A 21,213-nucleotide genomic window follows, 5' to 3' on the forward strand; every position below is an offset into this window, starting at 1 on the left:
ACAGAATTTAGTTTCACTCTTTTCTGCTGTTAAATTGCTTCCATTGAGCTCTTCAGGTGCTCTCACAGGAAGGCATTTTTTCATGTTACTTTTTTCCCCCACTCTGCCTCTCTAATTTTTACTGTCTTTACCAAAGTACGTGAAAACTGAAAGTGTAATACCAGCCTGCTGAATACTCCTACAGAGGCAAAATCAACTCCCTATTCAATGCTCTCCTGTTTGTGCACACTGGAGGTCTGTGTTGATTTGCTTCTATTCTATGGCTTCTGACTCCTTCCTTGGGTAGCTGCTTTCCAGAATTTATCATCTGGGAAGTGTTGTCTGCATGCCTTTTTCCTAAAGACTCAGCTTTGCACCTGGCACTTTGAAATACATTTTGTTTGAACAGGCCCAGCGTAGGGGCCAATAATTCAAATCATAGCCCTGTCCAAATCCTCTGCTCTTCTGCCAGTTGCCATGTTACTTGCATGGTTCATCAGTGGTGCTTTTACTTTCAGAGTATTGATGAAAACGTTGAATAGCAGTGAGCCAGATCACGGCATTTTAAGGGAAGAGTCCTAACAAAGAAATCTGATTTGATCAAATTACAAGCGCTTATCAATAGATGGTCACCATTGAATGTGAGCATTAAATACGCTCCTGTCCTCTGGTTGCCTTATTACTTGAAATCTCTTCAGCTTTTTCCAGGGACTGCTGTCAGGCTAACTTGCGAGAAAGTGGCATGCCAATTTTTCATGTCTGCAGGTTTGGAATGTTTGTCCCCAGTAGGTGCTGCCTTTTCACTCTTTCAAGTTACCAGGGGACTGCGGAGTTCTTTATCACCCTCAGCCTCTTTCTTTCCAGAGAAAGAACAGATGGTTTTATGGAGCACTTGGTCCCTTTCTGCATCATTCTGAACAATCCTACCTCCCCTGTAGAAGTTGCCAGGAACTAAAACAAAAAAACAACAACAACAACAACAAAAACCACCAACAACCACCCCAAATTTTAAAATACTAAATAGAAGGTTTTGTAGTCTTCTTGACAGTACACCATCTGTCAGTTCTTCTGCGTATAACTAGAAAGCTAACCTCTGCACCTGGAACATAAGCTTGATTTTTTAAAACAAAGCAGAAGGATCATCTGGCAGTTTGGGACCACACCTTGTAGCAAGCTCAGAGCAGAGAAACCATTTCCTTAATGCAGGATCCTGCTGCTCCTGTGGAGTCTATAGCTAGGCTGGGGCTTTACTGAACCGCAGTACCTGGAATGAAAAGGGTATTAGAAGAGACCAGATGATATACAGCTCTCTCCCATGACAACTGGTCAGATGTCCCCAAGAGAAGCGGGGAGATTTGGGGGATCCCAGAGACCTATCAGAAACAGCATTTGTTCCCTTGGGCTCCTGCAGCAACAGTTGCGCGCTGTTGTTTTAACGCAGGGAGAGATTGTGGCACTGCCAGTGTTGCTGTGGTGACTAATGAGTTTTTAATGCCACCTGCTGTAAACAGCTGGATTTAAAGCAATCACAAGCAAGGGTGCTTTAAACCACCAACATTTTCTTTTACAATGAGAATGCTTTTAGCTTTGGAGAAGCAAAAAGAGTAAGGAAGACAGACTGTTGGTTGAGTACCACCACGTCTGTCCTTGTTGTGAAGCTGCTGTCTGTTGGTCCTGTGGATGCTTTCATCTCTCACTTCGGGCCAGGTCATCTCCGGGATGTAACTGCCCACAGCCTCTCTGTGCCACTCAGCTCCCAGTGGAACATGGTGCTAGGGCAGTCCATCATGCAAGCCCTGTCCCTTAGTCTCATTTCACATATCCTGGAGGTTCGCTGCCAGATACCTAAAGCAAACAGCTGTGTGAACATTAAGAGGGAAAGCATGTCATCAATTTTTAGGTATAGGAGGAAATTATTACTAGTGTATAAGATTCATGCCAGTCGTGACCTTAAAGTGTAAGAAACACACAGTCCTTGTGTAGGGATGGACTGGGAACTCTAGAAATTAAAAGAAGCATTACTTTAAAGATTTTATACTAAATAAGGTTGCTTCCTCTCAACAGCATAAAAGGACATTTTCAAGATTAATTTGAGAGAATAGTCTTACTAAACGTTTCTAAATGGCTCTAAATTGTCCGTGCGTTGTGTTTGCTGCCTTCCTCAGCAATTACTTCAGTAAATCTGTTCTCTAACGAATGTCTCGATGCAAAAGTCATAGAAACCTTCGTGAAAGCAGCAGTGACATCTTGTGGCCCCTTCAAACAGACCCGAGCTCCGAGTCCGTCCTGCGTTTCGTCTGGGCTGCTGGCACCCGCAGCTGTGCTGGCATCCAGGGCTCTGCCAGGGAGCGTGGTGGGAAGGGCCCTCTCACCAGGCAGCCGCACCTGAGCCGCCTTTGCACAAACACACTGGACTCAACGGGGCTTGTGCAGAGGAAGACCAATCAGTCCGCATCGTTTTCCCTACGCTGCTCCTAAAGAATCTGCCAAGCACACAAATTCGTACACTTCCCCGTTTTGTCCAGGTTACCCCGTTGATAGCACTTTGAGAGGGGGTTATGATCTTTACCGGTCGCTGACTTTCACTTTTGGTTCTCCACTTGGTTTTAACTTAAACCCTAACTGGGGACCCGCATCTCCAAATTAGGCAATCAAGGTGAGCTGATCAGCTATACTCCCTCTGCAATTAATAGAGAGGCATCTCCAGGAGGTAATTCTCTTACTCATCTTAAATGCCTATTTTAGGAGGAGTTACTCTGGAGGTTGCTACCTTTCCTCTTGGGCTGCACAGGGAGCCAAGGCATTGCTGGCAGCTCCAGCGCAAGACAAGCTGTCGAACGGGCTGACGGGGCTGCGGCGGGGCAGCCTGAGCTGTGCAGCGCAGGGGACAGCGCCGGGCAGGAGCTGGGTGTGCGGAGGAAGAGGAGGGCCAGCAGCTGCTTCACCTAATACCTAATAATGTAGCTACCATGTGCCTGTAGACTAGACATATGGTGCTTAGATGGCTGTCGGCTGACGGCTGCCTTCTGTGGTGGTGGGACTTTCACCCTGGGAACAAAGGCGGCCATAACTTTTCACGCAAAAAGATGTTCTTTGGCAAACCGCAGGTTTGGGGCTTTTCCTCCTAGGGAGATGCAAGCTTAGTGAAGAGAAGATATTTTTTCCTATGGAAAAGCTATTGAAATTGTTCAGTGTGACAATTCTTATTTATTTCTCACTGACTGTCATTTCTTTTCAGTGCTATAACAGAGTGAAGCAATATCTGAGGCTTTTAACTTGACTTTGCATTCTATTTGTAAATGTTGACTCAAAAAATGGTTTATATCAGCCAGTAGCTTCATGCTTTTTTTCTTTTAAACTGAAAGATTGCAAACAAAAGTATATTTTTGTTCCGAATATCCCCCAGGTTAAATACCATTTTTCATTTTTTTCAGCTAGCACTCAGTTGCAGATGCTTTTACTAATATGTTTCTGCTATCTTTATGATACTCTCTTCCCAACAGTATCCTCTGGCAGAAGTTTATTACTGGACTTGGTAATCAGCTGTGTTAGACCCTGTCTGTAATACATTTGCCTTCTTCCTTCAGCACCGGTGGCACCTGAGATTACCTCCATAGAATATTACAACCACCTTTTGTACGTCACCTGGACCTATGGAGGAGATGGTACTGACCTTTCTCATTCCAGGATGCTGCATTGGATGGTGATTGCAGAAGGAAAGAAAAAAATCAAGAAGAGTGTAAGTATGAGTGGGGAAGGTGTCGCTCATTTTTCTGTACTTTTTTTGTTGAGTTGATAACTTTGTGTTACAAAGTTTAAGCAAGTTTATTAAGATTGGTAGAAGCCTGATCAGTTAAGTTATTTCACAGTGTTAGCACGCACTTCCAAAGACTCAAGCTGTCAAAACAGGCAGTGGACAAAATGGTTCTATGGTGATCCAGTGCAAGTGTTGATAATTTAGATGAGAATTTAATTATAACTTATTAAACTTCTGAGCTGCAGACAATAAAACATCAAGAGTATTTCTGAGTGAACAGATATGGTCCTTTCAATTTCTATTTTATAATAACCAGACTACACTACTAGCTGAGTTTTTTTAGTTCATTCAGGCCAGGTACTATCACTTCCCATTTTCCGACTTTATCAAACAGACATCCTTATAAATTATGTGTTTTTCATTTTCTGTTTAAATACAAGTTCCACTAACTGATGGGATGGGGATTTCACCCAGAATATACGCACTTCTTAGAAAACTTGCCAGATGTTAAGATGTGTTCTTGGCACATTCTCTTGAACTCTTTGAGCATATTTAAAAATCACTTAGAAAAAGAAATCTGGGTTTTCCAGCTATGGATTAAAGTCGTGCTGCTGCAGGGTACTGAGACCTGAAGCAAAAGAGCAGCCCCTGGACACAGAGTGAGAAGCGTTTGAAATAGTGGTGGAGCACTGCAGTGCAGGAATGTATATGGCCAGCAGTGTAGCTTCATACAGCCTGTGGCCTGTGACTGTCTTCTACATCACTATTGATCTTTTAATCGTTGACAGGGACAAAGTGTCTGGTCTTTTTCAAAGGAAAGGTTTCCCTTCTACAGCTGAAGACTCAGCAGATGCTGAACGGGAAGTGGATTTTCAGTGTAAGCTCAAATTCATCAGCAATTTTTACTTGGATTTATATGGAACACCCTAGTTTTCATTGGATTCCTAGTGGCTGCCAGAGTGCACCCATCTGGAGCTTGTTGCAGCATGAATCTAATTACATGATTAGTAGAACTGTTCAAAAACATGACATTTCTGAACAGCAGGAACTTCCAATATTTGCATCTTTGTTTCAAACAAGGAAGAAAATTCCACTTCCCCCCCCCCCCCCGAATAAAGTATTCTAACAATTGAATTTTAAAAAATTGTGCTGCGATATACCTCCCTTCCTTCCAAAAGTCATGTTCTCTGTAAGGTTATTATTCTTCCAGGAAAAAAAATCTGACTTTTGTGCTACCACTTCTGGTAAAAAATATTTGAAAAAGAAATTCTTAGATTGAATAAATATAAAATACAGTAAATATTGAATATGAAATTAAATTAAAATGCATATTGAATATTAGATTAAACAACAGATTAAAAATAGAGGGTATCTACAAATAAAACTTCAAAGATGTCTTTAGGAGTATTTCTCTTTATTTTATTTTCAGAACAAGAGAACCCAGCAAGTATTCTTTAAGAAATTCCTGCAACAACCTGTTTATAGCTAACTTTTATGGTACTGCTCATATTTTAAATATGGTTGCATGCTTGCAGGCTCTAGGGTGTACCTGTTCTCCTAAGCTCTGTTAGTGACTTTCAGAAATAGTTTCCTTTAAAAATCGTACTATATTGTACTCTCTTTATGTGATTTACTAAGATTGTTAAGATTGTTATTATGGTTGTTTTTCTTGTAGAATTATTAAAATAAATAGGTAAAATAACCAAGTTATGATGACTTTTTCTACCTGCTATTTGAATACTTCCCAAGACTCTGAAGAAGTTGGTCAGTTTTGAGACAAGTGACCAAAATAATGTGCATAGTCCTGTTAGTCTTTATTCAGAACTGTCTATCCCTCTTGGAACTGAAAGTTTCAGCCTGAAAATTAAGTGACTATGAAAACCAGCATGAGATTCCTGAATGCGCCCTTTGTAGATAGTCCACAAGTGCTCTGAAAACAGTCTGTTGTAGTGTCTGAATTCTGCATCCTTCTCCATGATCCTGGAGAAACGGGGAGCTTACTCACCCCTAAAATAATAGGAAGAAGTTATTCACAATCTTTTGAAGCTCAGATCGGCTTTGGATCATATCTGGTTTCAAACTTGCAGATGACTGAAGTCAGGCCATGAGACCTATTGTCAAGTCAAAAGGTCTCCAGGTAGGTGTTAGACTTGCCCAGCCGGATTTAATTTGCAGGTTCTTAGGATATATAAAGGCTCGCCTATATGTGTCTTGTGTACTCCTCTTAGAGATACCTGATCTGATTTAAATTCCCCTAACATTGCAATGGACTCAAATCCATGGTTTGGTTAGCATTTTGCACAACTTGAAAAATCTAGATGCAAGAGTAGTCTCATTTAGAGGGATATTTTCTTTCTTCCTTAAATTTTCACTGGTAGTACAGAAAATATGGCCTAAGATTGTCTTCTCTCTGCATTGTGATATTCTACTGAGCGTTATGGCTTTCCACATTTGGTGTCAGTGGGAACACGTTCATGTAACAAGTCTAGAGTATGCAGAAGACATCTGCTGTGATGCACAGAACTTTCTTTGTAGTATATTAAGTGACCAGATTAATTTTACAAGAAGGATATCTGGTTTGGGTCATATTGTTGGTGTTTATAATTATTGTAGGTAACACGCAATGTGATGACTGCAGTGTTGAGCTTGCCTCCGGGGGACATTTACAACCTCTCAGTGACTGCTTGTACTGAAAGAGGCAGCAATACTTCCCTGCCCCAGCTTGTGAAATTGGGTAAGAAATGCTTGTTTGTAAATTATAAACTCACGTCTCTCATTTGACTATAAAAGTAACCCTGTCAGCAGATTCAGCATCTTCCTCATTTCAGTGTCATGTACCTGTGCCCGCATTTCTTTTGCAAAGCTGTAATTTTCACCTCACCTTGCTCTGAAGATTGCCTCATTTCCATATGTGAAGCTACTCTCCTAAAATAGTATTACTCAAGAGGAGCAAGGGTGGCAGAATCTGACTGTAAGTGGAAGGAGAGTGGAAATCGCTTAATGCCTCGCTGGGAGAACAACGCTGCTCCATATTTGCTTCCCTAAGGTCTTGAACACAGGGAGGTTTTGGGAGCGGTGACTCAGGCTTCACGGCTGAACTTTTCAATACAAAGCAGAACCTTCCTTGTTTTTGACAAGCCTGTTTCTGGGTCTGCACTCTGCCACCTGGTCTGGTTTCCTGTCTCCTCTCCTCTCTCCCTGGACATCTCCATAGTCTTCTAACACCAAAAATGTACCCTTAAATACAAATCAATGACAGTACTCTTTACAAAACCAGTCAGATTCAGGGTTGTGGAACTCAGCATCATTCTAAGGGAAATATGTGTAATCTACTCAAAGAAACAAAAAAAGACTTAAGAACTTCATCCTTTAGGTAGGACTTTAAAATATAACTATATATAACTAAATATAACTATATATATATATAAAAATAAATATAAGAAATTTTTTACGCTGAGGGTGGTGAAACACCGGAGTGGGTTGCCCAGAGAGGTGGTGGATGCCCCATCCCTGGAAACATTCAAGGTCAGGTTGGACAGGGCTCTGAGCAACCTGATCTAGTTGAAGATGTCTCTGCCCACGGCAGGGGGGTTGGACTAGATGACCTTTAGAGGTCCCTTCCAACCCAAACTATTCTATGATTCTATGAACTTTCTGTCCAATACCTTCCTTTACCTGTGAGGAAGACTGGACACTATACCATTGTACCTTAAGAGATTTTACTTCACTTTTGCACGCACGTAGAATTATTGAGCTCTAGGTAGCTAAAGCTGTGAAATTTTGAAGTATGCCTAACTGCTTTTACAGCCATTAACTCCACTGTGAAGGTGGGTAAAGAAGAGTTAGTAATTTCAAACTGGATTATCTTCTATACATGCATAACAAACCTTTTGTGAGTCACAGTGAAAGAAGTGAATTTAAAGGGCTCCATAAGTTTTAATTGAATTAGAGGTCTTGAAGCAATCATTGTCTATTCGTCTTTCTCAATATCTCTTACTCAAATCTCTTAAACAGCGCTGGGGCAAGCAGTACAGCCACAAGAATCTGAAGTTCTTCCAGGTCTTTTCACCAAAGGGAATATTTGAAAGATGTAGACAAATTGCATGGATTTTCCCTTCCCTATACAAGTTCTGTCCACTGTTTTCCCCATGCCTTGTATCTGTGCACAGTTAGGTGCGTGTGTTCGTTCCCAGGACTGAGTGGGTGGATGTGTGAGGGTGAGTATATCCCCCTGCTACCATTGTCCAAATATTTTAGGGGGATATTTCAAAATATCAGCTAGCTTTATCTTTCAGACAGGTCCATTAGTCCCATGTGTTATTCATGTTGTACACCCTGCAGCCTAGTCGTATCTTCCCATTCTTTGCTCATGGACAGGCAGGCTCTTAATGAACTGGTATAGTTATTTTGCCCTTGCTCTTCCATTGACAACAAAGAGAAGGTGGAATGAATTCCTTTTCAATAAATCACTTCCAGACTTCTGGTTGTTGGTTTTCGTTGGCTTGTTGTGTTTTGTTTTTTTTTTTTTTTTCTTTACGCTGTTTGCACTTTGAATAGACAATAATAAGGATATTTTACCAGAAGTTTTCCTTCTCTCTGTTTCTGAGGGAGCAATGGGAGTTGTAATTAGCAGTAGTGGGAACTGAGTCTAAGTGATAGACGACTTGGCACTTGGCAGTCACTTAAGCTTTCCTGCCAAATGTTCTTCCCTCCATGATGTTTGCTTCATCCTGGCAACTTTCCACTTGCAGAAAAATCAAGCCATTTGCTGGAGGCGAAAGGAGGATTTGCTTGGGATGATGCCCAAATGCAAAACTCATATTTTAATTGAGGCCATTTTTTTTACCTGGATTGAGGGATGGAATGTGTTTCTGAATCCAAGAGCAGATATATGGGTGTAATTAAGGGAGAGGGTCTCTTTCCTATGCAGTTCTGGGACAACATGTACGCTGCAATCCCCGTGACACAGAAGAAGCCACGTGAATGTGCCTCAGTCCTTACCCTGCTCTCCTCAACGCTCTCCCTAATGCCAATATAATCTTGGCAGCCTCCAACCCTAGAACACTGATCTGATTGTCTGAGGATCAGATACGTCTCCAAAATGTCTATAACCACTTGAGCAAGTCCTTTGTGCCAAGTTTTTTGTGGCGGATCTTACACTTCATGTCCAGTCTCCTGTGACAGCATCTCACAGAAGGAGAATAACAAATTATTTGTGAAGGGGAAAAATAAGAGCAAAATGCTGTTGTACATAGCACATTGTATGTAGTGTGTCAGGACCCTGGAATCAGGTCATTTTTTGAGAATGACAACTTTCATTAAACATCCATAGATTAGGAAATCTGAAAACTCTGGAGAACAGCTCGGAAATGTACAACCCGAACTTTGCACTCTCTGAAGGCAGACTAAAGGAGCCCAGGATGCCTGAGGCGTTGAAAGCTGGGGGTTGCAAGTACCCGTTGTGTGAAGTCTTCAGGATGAAAATCAGGATCAAGCCTTGGTCTTTAAATAATCTTGTGAAAAAAAGTGTATCTCATCTTAACACCATGCCTTGGCTGTTTGCTCCTGTCCCTGCTCCTCAAGGTTTCCCCTCCTGTTCTCCTGTGCTTTCCGTACTCCGGGTTGGTTCAGGCGGGGTTGCAGTGTGGGGTGGCCTCCACTGGAGGTCCGCGTGGCTTCCCGCGGGCCGCTGCCCGCCCAGTCACGGGGGTCCGTGGGCGGGGAGGTGGCCCTGGAGAGGAGAGCCGAGGCCGCCCCACGCGGGACCGGGGGCGCTCCGTGCAGGCCCTCGTCCGTGTTTCACAGTATCTCTGACGCCATCTCTCCCAGGAGACCCCCAATAGTCGTCCTATCACAGGGTTGTCTCCTCCTTGCCATGTAGGAACCCCAGTCCCTTGTATACGTTTGCCTGTGCCAGTTCATCTGGCACAACAGCAACGAAAATTGAAGCAATAAATTGAAGACCCCCGAAATCTGGACCTCTGCATTCAGTGAGGAGAGAAAACTCCGGCAGCTAACTGAAACGAGTGCAGACCCAATGGCCCTTAAAAGTTAGCCTAGAAAAAAAAAAACAAAACAAAAAAACCCCAGACTACAAGATTTTTTTTAAACTGCTAATTGACTAAATATTTCCTCTGCTACAATTAAATGAACCTGGATGGCTTTCGCTTGTGAGAAGCTGCTGCTTTGTCATCTCCTGGGGCAGGCTTTGTGAAGCAAAGATTTCTCAGGCCAAAAGTGTTGCTAACAGGTGGACAGCCATCTTCTCCCAAAAGAGCATCTGTTAACATCGTTCTATTAATAGAACATGCTGATCATCCTCAAACAAGGGCTCTGCTGAAAAGGGAAGTGAAGTAATTATCCAACTGTCCAAACAGAGAGCAGTTTAAATAGAGAAGAAAAACTAAGACACTTCATCATCTTCCCATTTGACAGTGGTAGTTTATCATCATGAGAGGCACAGCTTTACATTGGCAGGCTTTATCTGAAGGAAACGAAAGATAGAAGGGCATCAGGCATTGCTTTCATTTTTGTTCAAGGCTTCCTCTTCTCAGTTGTCTGGAAACTTAAAGATAAGCTTAATAAAAGGAGATTTTCTCTTAACCAGAGCCAGCCCCTCCAAAATCACTGTTTGCTGTCAATAAGACTCAGACCTCCGTGACTCTGCTGTGGGTGGAAGAAGGAGTGGCTGATTTCTTTGAAGTCTACTGCCAGCAGGCTGGATCTGGTCAGGAAACAAAAGTCCAGGTACGTAAGCGTTTCTTCTTTGGCTTCTGCTCTTCATCTCTGAAACTGGGACTGGGTCTTCCATCTTTCTGGTTTGTTGTCTGCTGCTTAGCATTTGTATGTAAAGCCCAATGACATTTTATGCTCGGTACACAGGTTAGATCGTTAAATCAAATATGGTAAGGTGGTTCAGAATTAAACCTTTAAAAGCTAAACTACTAAAGCATTTCAAATACTAAAATATTTCATTATTTTGCAGTATTAAAATTGCCTTCTGTCTTATTGATGAGATTATAACTAGTTGGATGGAAGCTATGTGCATCCAACAGGGTGACAGTCTTTGGCTAGTCATGAAAATGGCTCCAATATACTGTGCAAAACCTAAAAGGCCACAAAACTAAGGGAATGTCAATGGGCAGGAAGGGAAAAATGGTCAGGCAGCTTGATAAGGAATGGGAAAAATAGACATATTTAGATGCCATGAGATCTTTTATGCAGCATATAATTATTTCTGGCTTACTTTATTCCTGGTTTTGAGAACTGTTAACTGAAGTTCAGTAGGACCTTCACTGCTATTCAAAAAGTACATTTATGCTGCAAACGTGGCTGCTCCTCATGGATTTTGTTTCTCAGGGTATTTCCTTCCAGACCCACCTTCTCAGCCTCACAAATGAACCTCCTTTTCTCTCTGTCCAGTTAGGTACCTGTGCTCAGAGGCCACCTGAATATCTGAGTGTTTAGATTGGTAATGTTGTTCAGTGAAGAATAGAGCAGTAGTAGTTTTAATTCTTTGACATTCAATGCTGTGCAATGTATGAGGCTTACTTGGCAGTTTAGCTGATGGTATAGTGAATCACTGTGATTACATGCCATGAAACATCATTCTGTCATGTGGTCTGTCACACATAATGGGGAATCATTCAGAAAAAAAGTAAAAAATAACCCACTCAGACTACTGATTATCCCAAAAGATAACCCATATGTTGGGTTTTGCTTGACTGATTTAAATTTCCCAGAGAGGAAAATGGAAAACATCCAACCAAGTCCAATTGCCAAACTGTGGCCCCTCCTTTCAGCTCAGGGAATAAAAGTCCCCTCCCTTACACTCATGTACATGTGATTTCATCTGTGTAACGTACCTCAGAATTGCACTGCAACAGGAACCGTTGCTAGTCTAGAAGGAACCTATGAATGACAATAGGCCACTGCAAAAATCCAGTGCTCGGGACTTGATACAGGGTCTTGCACTCCCCACCTGGAGTGAGTTCGTTCATAAAACTTCTTCTTGTTCCCTTTCTAAACCATTGGCTCAGTGTCCCTATTTTTGTATCTGCAATCCACCCTATGCTGGAGAGTACAGAAAAGCTGCTGAGGACCTTAAGGAGCTATATCTTTAAGTCAATGCATGTGTTGTATTTGTTTTCTTTTGCCATATCAGCATTTATGAAACACAAAATTGTTTACCACTGACATAGTAATTAAAACATTGTATAAAGACATTATGTAAAGAGTTTACACTACCTAGAAAAACTGAGGTGTGGGATATCTGATCATGGTTATTACCCAAAGGCTTTGTTCTAGCTTTGTTTTTCACGTTGGCCATGTGAAAGGCTCACAGCTCTTCATGTCCAGACGAACTGCCTCAGAGGCAGAGATGACATGTATTCATACGAGGGTGCGGAGATTGTGACTACCTTGGCCACACTTCGAATAAAAATAACTTTATTTTCCTCCTACCTGTATGGCTTAGTAACCAGAGCTCATGAGCTCTGCCCACCTCTGGGGATATCCTGGGGGTCACAGTGCCTTCCCCCACCATGCATGTGTCTGACCAACCCCCTACAAGGCACCCTCTGCACTCCCCAAGGGGCCTGGGGCTCCCTGGGGTGCTCTGGGCTGTTCCTGCTGCTGTTTTCACCCCTGTTTCTCTCCCCTCTTCTGCCGGACTGCCAGGCTACTTGCCTATTTTCAAGGTCAGGCCCTGGTTACCTTTCCTGGGTTTCAAAGTGCTGGTTTCTTTCACCAGATCTGACTTTACGTGGTCAAATATATGCGTGGAGAGGGGAGCACTGATTTGTGCTCTTGCGTTTACGGGAGAGACAAACTTCTGTGTATTTTTCCCCATGTCTGCAGGAACCTGTCACTGTCTCTTCACACGTGGTGACCATTTCCAGCCTAACCCCTGCCACTTCTTACAACTGCAGTGTGACCACCTTCAGCCACAATAGCCCCAGCGTCCCCACTTTCATTGCGGTTTCCACTATGGGTAAGGAGCACTTCCCTGCTTTCTTCTTCCTCCTCCAGCTACAACATCTGTTTCTCCTTGCTTTCTAAAGCTGCTCTTGGTAATGCTAGCCCCAGGGGTTGTTTGTGTCATGGAAAGGCTGCCAGATGTGGATGGGATGGGGAAGCAGCTTTAAAAAGTCCTTAGAAAAATCCCCACTGGGGGGTTGACTTGGAAAAATATAAACTGGAGGATCAATTCTCTACTGGGTTTTAGAAATCAGGGACCTAGTTTGTGTTGTCAAGGCTGAACACCAGGGTACTGCTTGATGACATTTATGGAGAAAAACGTCTTCTCAGCCAAGCCCAAACAAGAGGAAAATCACATTTATAAGCTGCTGAGATAAAAAATTGCTTTCTGCTTTCAGTGAGGAAGTGGAGAAGGGCCACCGCAGGATCTTGAGCAGTCACACCCCAAAGAGATAGCTCCTGATGGAGGCTTCCTGGGCATGTCATGAAGCCTGGCTCTATACTGACTCTGAAGAAAGAGTATCAGTGTTGAACTGCCCAGAGCAATGGACTTTTCTTTAAAAACTCCCCTTCAGAATGATCAGTGTCATCTCTGCTTAGTTAGGGAGTTATGTAGCTTTAGTCACTGGTCCTGTACATCATACTCCACTCCATGCTGGAGTTCAGTGTCTGATACTTAGCTTAAAAATCCTCATGATTTTTAATCTAAAAAATGCTTCTCTAGACAACTGTGGACATAAAGTTATTCTGAGCAAGTAAAGTAGAGAGGGTTTCTTATATAATGAGCAGAACAGAGTATCTGGTCTCATAGTAGTACAGTCGATAAGCATGTAATATGGAACAAAAATAAATCAAGTTTTTGTTATTGAGAGTTGATTCCAGCTCTTATTTAAAACAGAATATTTTGTTAAAATTTATTTGCCAAAGTAATTCAGTCAATTTCAACCCAGTATATTACAAAGCCTCAGCCTGTTATTTTGCTTTTGGGACAGAAAAGGTATTGGTTATTGTTGAAGAATAACTTCAGAGTTGAAATGTACTTTGGAGACATAGATGATGATGAATATCTGTGTTTTATATTTCCTTTGCCCTTTTCTCTTGTGTTATGAATGTCAGTTAAAAAGGAAAAAAAAAATCAGAACATGCCAAAGTTTAACAAAATGCCGGAGTGAAGTCATTTCCCCACAGAAATTTTGTAAGAGCAATAACTAGTCAAAACCTCCCTTTATCTCCAGTGGTAGATTTTTCTCTCTGTAACGCTCCAGGCTGAATGAGATCAGTTCAGAAAAATAACACTATCAACATTCAGGGAAAAAAAAACCCAAAATTGTCAGCACTTTTGAATTGAATAACCAAGAGTCCTTGTTTGTATGTACAGTCACCGAGATGAATCCCAACGTAGTGGTAATCTCCGTGTTAGCTATCCTAAGTATCCTTCTGATTGGACTGCTGCTGGTGACTCTTGTTGTACTCAGGAGAAAACATCTACAAATGGCCAGGTAAGTCCAGATTTATGCTAATTCCAAAAATTTCAGACAACAACAAACACATCATGACAATGGTTGCAACTGAGGATGCTTGTGTGCACGGGTGCTGCTTGAGATACTTGTGAACAGGATACCTTCAAAACAGTTGTCTTGCTGCTGTTTAGGAGTAGCATGTCTTCTCCCTCTATCTACTTTCATTCTTGACCTGATTTATAAGCCTCAACCTTTGTCTCATTTTGAGCTTTGCAAGATTGGGTCTATAAGAAGTGCAATCACTTATTACAAAAAGGTTGTGTGAAGAATCTAAAGGATAATTAGGATCTGAGGCAACTGGGCATGAGCAGGACATCAAGATGCTCTGCAAATCTTTCATATGGTTTGGAACAGGAGATTTTCCATATCAACAGATAAGATGGTTTGTTCATCAGGTCCAGGATGCTGCAGGCATGTTAAGGCCTGAGCCCTGGCAGCCAAACCCCTAGGACGAGGGAGGATGTGTCCAGGGCCCTGAGAGTCTCCCTCTAGGGCATTTGCCAGTCTGCCCCCAAATCCTGGTCTTCCAGTTGTCCAAATTCTGCATTCATATGGGCTTCCTTCCTATGGGAACTGCAGCATGGGAAAGAGCTTATGGGCTCACCTGGATCTTGTCTTTCTATGCTGTCAGGATGCAGCCAAATATACACTGAGACCCACAAATCCAGAAGGGATCTCAGGTCCTGCTTTTTATCTATAACATTAATGATCCCAATTTGTTGTGTCATACAGATGAAGGGAAAAATTATCTTATAGGAGTCAACCTTTTTTTTACAGAATCTGCGGTTCCTTCAGCTATCTGCACCAATCATTTGTACCTGAATATTGAAATTCAATTTCCTTTTCCTGGTGGTCTTACCTGTAACAGTTCATTTTAATGCGGGTTATGTTATGGCCTGAGTGAACTGTGGAAGTTTCTCCAAACCCTCAATATGTGGTTCACCTCCTGGTTTTGGAAGTGTCCCAGAGTCTTCATCCTTTTATAATCTATGTAATATTTTATATTAATATTTTATATTAATTTACTGTCCTGTGTCAGGAAAGGAAATTATTTCATGTAAAAAAAAGTATGTGAAGAATCTTGCACTTGGCTACCCAGCAGACACTGCATTTTATGTGTCATGTCTTGGCTATGTATTCCATGCAACAGATGACCACATCACACATGTTTTGCAGACTATCTCTTTCAGTGAACATTATGTGGTTTGTTCCTTTTAAATGTAACTGGCTCTGTGAAAATCCCAGATAAATTAATTCTATTTCCTATTTAATTACTGGGCAAGCAGCACAAAGCTTTTTCTTTTTCTCTTCATCACTGCTTCTAGCCGTGGAAGATAAAAACCCCAGACGGAAATTAAGAAAGTAAATCCAGTAAGAAGCTGTAAGCAATTGTTTGCTTAAATCAAGGAATCAAAAAGTAGTCAAGTCAGTTTATCATTTGTAGCTGAAAATAATGGACTTATGACAAATTCGCTGGAATGTTACTCAGGAAACTCAGGGGTTTTTCCACAATTGAGTTCACAATTTTGTGAACTCAAATTTACCATGATCCTGTCAAATGGAGACAATTATACATCTTCTTCTTAGAGTTGGGACAGTGAATTTTTAGTATAGAAAGGTAAATATTTAGCATGTGTACAGAGGGCAGCAACTAGTGCTAGCGCCAGACTATAGAAAGCCCAAACCTGGACAGAAGATGAGGTCTATTTGAGATCTTTATTAGCAACTTCTCCCTTGTTTCACTCTTTTTAAGCATTATTAGGAAACCTGATCTCAGGTGGTGTTGAACATTTATTGGTTTTGGACAACTATGTTAAGGGATTTCAGTTATGTTTGTCACAGATTATCTCAGACCTAGTCACAGATGTGCGTGTTCAGCACTTCTCTCCAACTCCGAGAGTTCTCTGTTAAATCAACGTCATTGCAAGCATTGTTAATCCAAAAATGGTAACTTTGTACCCAATGGTCTTCCTGAAACAGGGAGTGCGGGGCTGGAACCTTTGTCAATTTTGCATCTTTAGAGAGAGATGGAAAGCTTCCCTATAATTGGTGAGTGCTTGAAGCAAAGCTTGTAATTATGTTTTTCCCCATCTCAGCTTTTTGGCAAATATGCTCTTTAATCTTAAGTGCTTATTTTTTATGTCATCACTGTCGCTTTTTAAGATAAAACTACTATACCTGTTATTTTAGTATTTTATTTCTTGAATGATGACTCAAGACTATGTATTCTGTCACCTGCTATTTTTAGTAGGGAATGATGTATATACATGTCAACCAAGTTGCATAGACGTGTTTTGGGAGGATATTTTTTTTCCTTTCTCTTACAGACATATTTCCTAAAATAACACAAGTATAGAAACTTGATCTATAAATCCATTAGCACTTCCATAGAGATATATTTACATCCAGGAGTAAGCTTGCCTGTAGATGACCAATTAGCAACTGTCTTCATGCAGTGCCATTAATAATTAATTTTTCCTTGCATTGCAAGACAAGGACAAGCCAACTCAAATATTTACTGTAACTTAAGTTAAGTTACAGTGCTGTTGAAAAGACTTGGAAAAAAACCCATATTCTCGCTAGTCTAGAAAACCACTTACAAGAGTTGCAGGCACTGACTACGGACTCCAAACCCACTGACACCATCAGCCAAAGAGAAGTATTTGAACAAAGAAAGTCTGTAAGATTAGCTTTTATAGAAGCAAAAGGGCTCTGATAGCTACCTGACTGGCACCAGTGTGGTCATTTCCATTCCTATTTTGATAATCAAACGGGTGGTAATCACTGACCCAAGGTTTACTGTTTTGTTACTAGCAATCTCTGCAAAAACCTCTTATCTTTCAAGGCAAGTCCAAACACAGACATTTAGAAGCATACTGTCAGCCCCGTTCCAGCATGTAGGAAGAAGAAAATATGCGCCTTGGTTTTACACCCGTGGTCAGCTTTGTTGACAGCCAAGAAGTTGAAAAGAGGAGTTGGTGTGCAGGGAACTGCTTCCATGATCTCATAGGGGACAGCCTGCCAGCAAGGACGGCATTAAATGGATTGACACTGCACCACAACAAGCCTTTTGCTAATAAGCATGCAAACTGAACTAACAAGCCCAGTAAACCTTGTCAATACCTCACTGTGCTGCTAATTAACTGGATATTAAACAAGCTTCACTTGCTTGGTTTAGCTTTAATAGCAGCCAGCTGTATGCAGTACAAACTAATCTCTCTTTCAGCTTCTCTTGCTTGGACTATATTAATGGCAAAGAAGGCAGAAGATCAAACACTCATGTTAATTAAATATCCAAGCTTGAATCAAATGATTAAACTAGGAACATATGTTATTAAAACCATAAAAGGCTTTTTTATGGGAAGGGGAATTAATTAATAGGTTTGGATGTGAAAGTGAAGGTTCTTGTTTCTTGATTTAGTATATGTGTATGTGTGTGTGTATATATGTGTGTATATATGCATATATGTATACATACATAAATTATGTTATAAAAATATAAATTGGGGAAAATATTCCTGCTTAATACCTCCACAAATTTTTGATAACTGAAGGCAGTGTGCCCCAATCTTGTGGTCCTGACTTCTCTGAGAGTTAGTAAAGATATCTTGTTCTGTGTGCCTCTGTTGTCTAATGTCAAGAGCAGATTCACTGTCCATCCAGGCAGACAAATGGAAAATATGGCCCTAAAGACAGGTAGAAGGATTAAGAAACCCGTTTTGCTTGGGGTCATTCCAGGGATCTAGTAAGGGAGCTATGGGCATATCCGCTGACTCCTAAGAAAAGCTCAGCTCAGCAGAGTTTTCAGGATTTAAGCAATCTCTGCATCTCTCTCTTTTAATTAAATGAAATTGTTCAGTACACCTGAGCAGTAGGTGAAAGACTATGTAATTCCAGGAAAACAATACTGTATTTATCGGGCAATCACGTATTCTTCATACATTGAATGAAATCAATTGTTTTAGATGTCAGAGTTCCTAATCTGTGAACAATATAAGTAGGTCTGCCAGCACGTTAGCCTGTGATTTGATAAAGTGTGGAAATTTCTCATGATGATTTGATGATGAAAGAAGACCCAGGCTTGAATAATTCCTTCTGCCCCTGTAGGCAAGAGGAAGTAAAAACCTCACTTGGAGTTTCCCAAAGGAAGGAGGAGTATTCCAGCAACATCATCACTTCTCTCTTCCAAGCCTGGTGAAAACCTCTCTGTGGCACCAGAGATCTGCTTATGGAAAACCAAATTTCATCCTCAGTCCAGGCCCATAGAAACCCTAATGGATAAGCCCCAAGGCCCTGATGCTGCAACCAGTATGGCATATGATTAACTAGAAAGGGCTCTCGCTTCTGGCTGACCCAGATGATCCCTACCAACGCCTGGGGAAGGTGCCCTGCAGAAACTGCGCTGCCCATTTTCTCTTCAGCAGCAAAACTCATTAAAGCATAACTTGGAGTTTTCACTGCGTGGGCAGAAGTTTTCCACCACTGGTTGGAAGATTAAAATTAGAGATGATTACATTTGATGTGACTTGCTTGTCAGGGAAAACACAGTATCTACCGACTTCATAAGAGCCAAGAGTACTGAAAAAGGGAATTTCACTTTGTGGTTCTGCTTCGGAACAGTTGTAGAAGGATGATATTGCTTTTAGGACAGCAGATTTTCTGATGGGGGAAAAAACATGCTGAGGGTGTATTTGGCAAAAAGTCCTGCTACTGGGGCAATTTTTGGTTAAGTTTCATGAGTTTTCCACGTTTTCAAAGTACCTGTAACCCACTCCACCAATAGGTAGAACAGGCCTGACTGGCTTTCCTGGAATAATGCATAGCAGAATCTGGTAAACAGGTTGCAAATACAGAAGTTTAGAATGATTTTGTATTCAAATTTCCTTTAGCCACAATGAAACCTGCTGTGAATAGTTATTCATAGAAACCACAGTTAGAAGAAGTTCAAATAATGTTTTGCTGAAAACCTAGGAGAGAATTTAAAGCACTTAAAAATGGGACTCTGCAAAATGTTATATGGATGTTTTCAGAAATCTGACTCAATAGAGGGTATTAAGAGATATTGGAATGATCTGAATTTATCTCTGATACAGATGTTCTGATATCCACAGGATCACTTGCAGGAGCAAACGTGGGAGATTATCATAGCTGTACATGGTAAAAACAAACTATGTCTGTCCTGAAATATCTCAAAACATCAGAAAATAGACTTAGCACCACCTATGTAATGGCCGTGAACCTGTGGATGAAATTTTCAAACAGATTTTACTCTCTGAAAATCTGTCAGTTTATCAATTAACATCGATTTAGAGTAACAGGCCTGAATCAAGACCATAAAACACATTTATTTTGATCATATAGAATTTTATGTTGGATAGCTGAAAATCCTGCATAGGGTGTCAGGTTGAGGAGTAAAAATTCTATGGATGCTAATAATAGTCTTACGAAGTAAGTAAGAGGAAACCTTTATGGATTTAGCTGATTTTTAAAATAGAATTTGCTGATCTCCTGATTTCTGTTTGTCTTACTAACTCTCCTCACTTTTTCATCTTTATGTATGTTATTTATTAATGCTCACAGGCGTAGAAGTGTATTTGCTTTCCTAACTCTGCTACCCTCATGCCTTTGGACTGATTATCTTTTGGCATTTTATATTAATCCTTGGTAAGTGATTTACTTGTTTTTCCATATGCAATGTGTGAACAATGTTAATTTCTATTACATGAAAAATGTGTGATACCTTTGTTTTCAAATGGGTCAAAGCTTTTGAAGATATAATTTTCTTGTACTAGAACATGGATTGGAGAGGATGTGGGTATCAAAGTATTTGCTACCCTGCTTCATCTAGTTTGTCTGTTTATGCTCCAACCCATTTTGGTATTAAAAAGCTAATCTTACAGTGGTCATCATATTCATCTCATTGCTCTCTTTGCAATTTTTGCCACTTCATTATAAGTCCTGGCTTCTTCTGTCCCAGTTATTCATCTGTTCATTGGCTGGCATTGCCTTCTGCTGCTGCTGCTTTTCTATTACTAAAATTGCTTGATTGTGCCCCACCTGTTTGGTGTGTGATGTCAAATACCTTAGTTTTTAAAGGTGCGGTTATGCTCTCCTGACATCAGTAAAAGTTTTGCTTTTGGAAACAACAGTTCACTGAGAATCAATACAAACTAGCAGTCCCAAAGTGTAAAATTGGGTCACTGTGTGCACGTCTCTGTGTTATGTGTATGTATTTAATAGTTTAGTCTGTAAATAATTTATAAAGACTTAGTAAACGACTGATTGTTTTTTTTTGAAAATACCTAACCAACAAAGCCACAGGGTCTATTTAGAACCAGAACTGTTTTACAAACCATTTAACAAATAATTATAATTGAGTGTGATCTAAAAATACTTAACTTATATAAAAGAAACTTAAGTTTCTGATGGTCTTGAGTCCAAGGTATAGTGATTTACAAAAATGTGGTACCGAAGTTAAGATTTACTTTTGACCAGACGTTTTCCCTGGTGTTACCATATGACACCAAAGCCCTGGCAGGCAGTCACCGACATCTTCAGCATAGGGGTTTCTGAGACTGGTTTTCCTCAGGTCACATTGGGTCTGTAGAAAAACCCATCTAAATTTTCAGTGGGCCCAGAAAGGAGTGGGGTTATGTAACTAAAGAAAAGTCCATTTCTTCTCCCATGAAAATAAAAGCATATTCTCCACACACACACAGCTGAAGAGCTGATGGAAGTCTTCCACATCTCTCCAAGGTTAATATTATATTGACTTGTGACTTGTCTGACACACATAAACTCAACTAACTATCGGAGCTGCACAGTTTTGGAGGATCAGGCAAGCAGTTTATTATTGTGGAGGTCACACTGATCTCCCTGAACTCTCTAACGGCCAAGATGCCCAAGGTGGCCACTGTCAGTGTCACTGCTGCAAAAAGAGTTGCCATCTTCTTTTGACCCTTTGCCTCTTTTTGTTTA

At 40.9% G+C, this 21,213-nt stretch overlaps 1 protein-coding gene across 1 annotated transcript in view; it reads left to right on the forward strand.

Moving 5' to 3' along the window:
* PTPRO (protein tyrosine phosphatase receptor type O) overlaps positions 1–21,213 on the forward strand; it is a 157,852-nt gene that overhangs the window by 117,831 nt on the left and 18,808 nt on the right. Inside the window, 7 exon segments of the mRNA XM_076342166.1 lie at positions 3,567–3,718; positions 6,350–6,470; positions 10,344–10,483; positions 12,596–12,728; positions 14,094–14,214; positions 16,216–16,284; positions 19,816–19,899. Of these exon segments, the coding sequence (XP_076198281.1) occupies positions 3,567–3,718; positions 6,350–6,470; positions 10,344–10,483; positions 12,596–12,728; positions 14,094–14,214; positions 16,216–16,284; positions 19,816–19,899 (820 nt within the window).

This window comes from Aptenodytes patagonicus, chromosome 1 (assembly GCF_965638725.1).
Source record: "Aptenodytes patagonicus chromosome 1, bAptPat1.pri.cur, whole genome shotgun sequence".
NCBI classification, from domain to species: domain Eukaryota; kingdom Metazoa; phylum Chordata; class Aves; order Sphenisciformes; family Spheniscidae; genus Aptenodytes; species Aptenodytes patagonicus.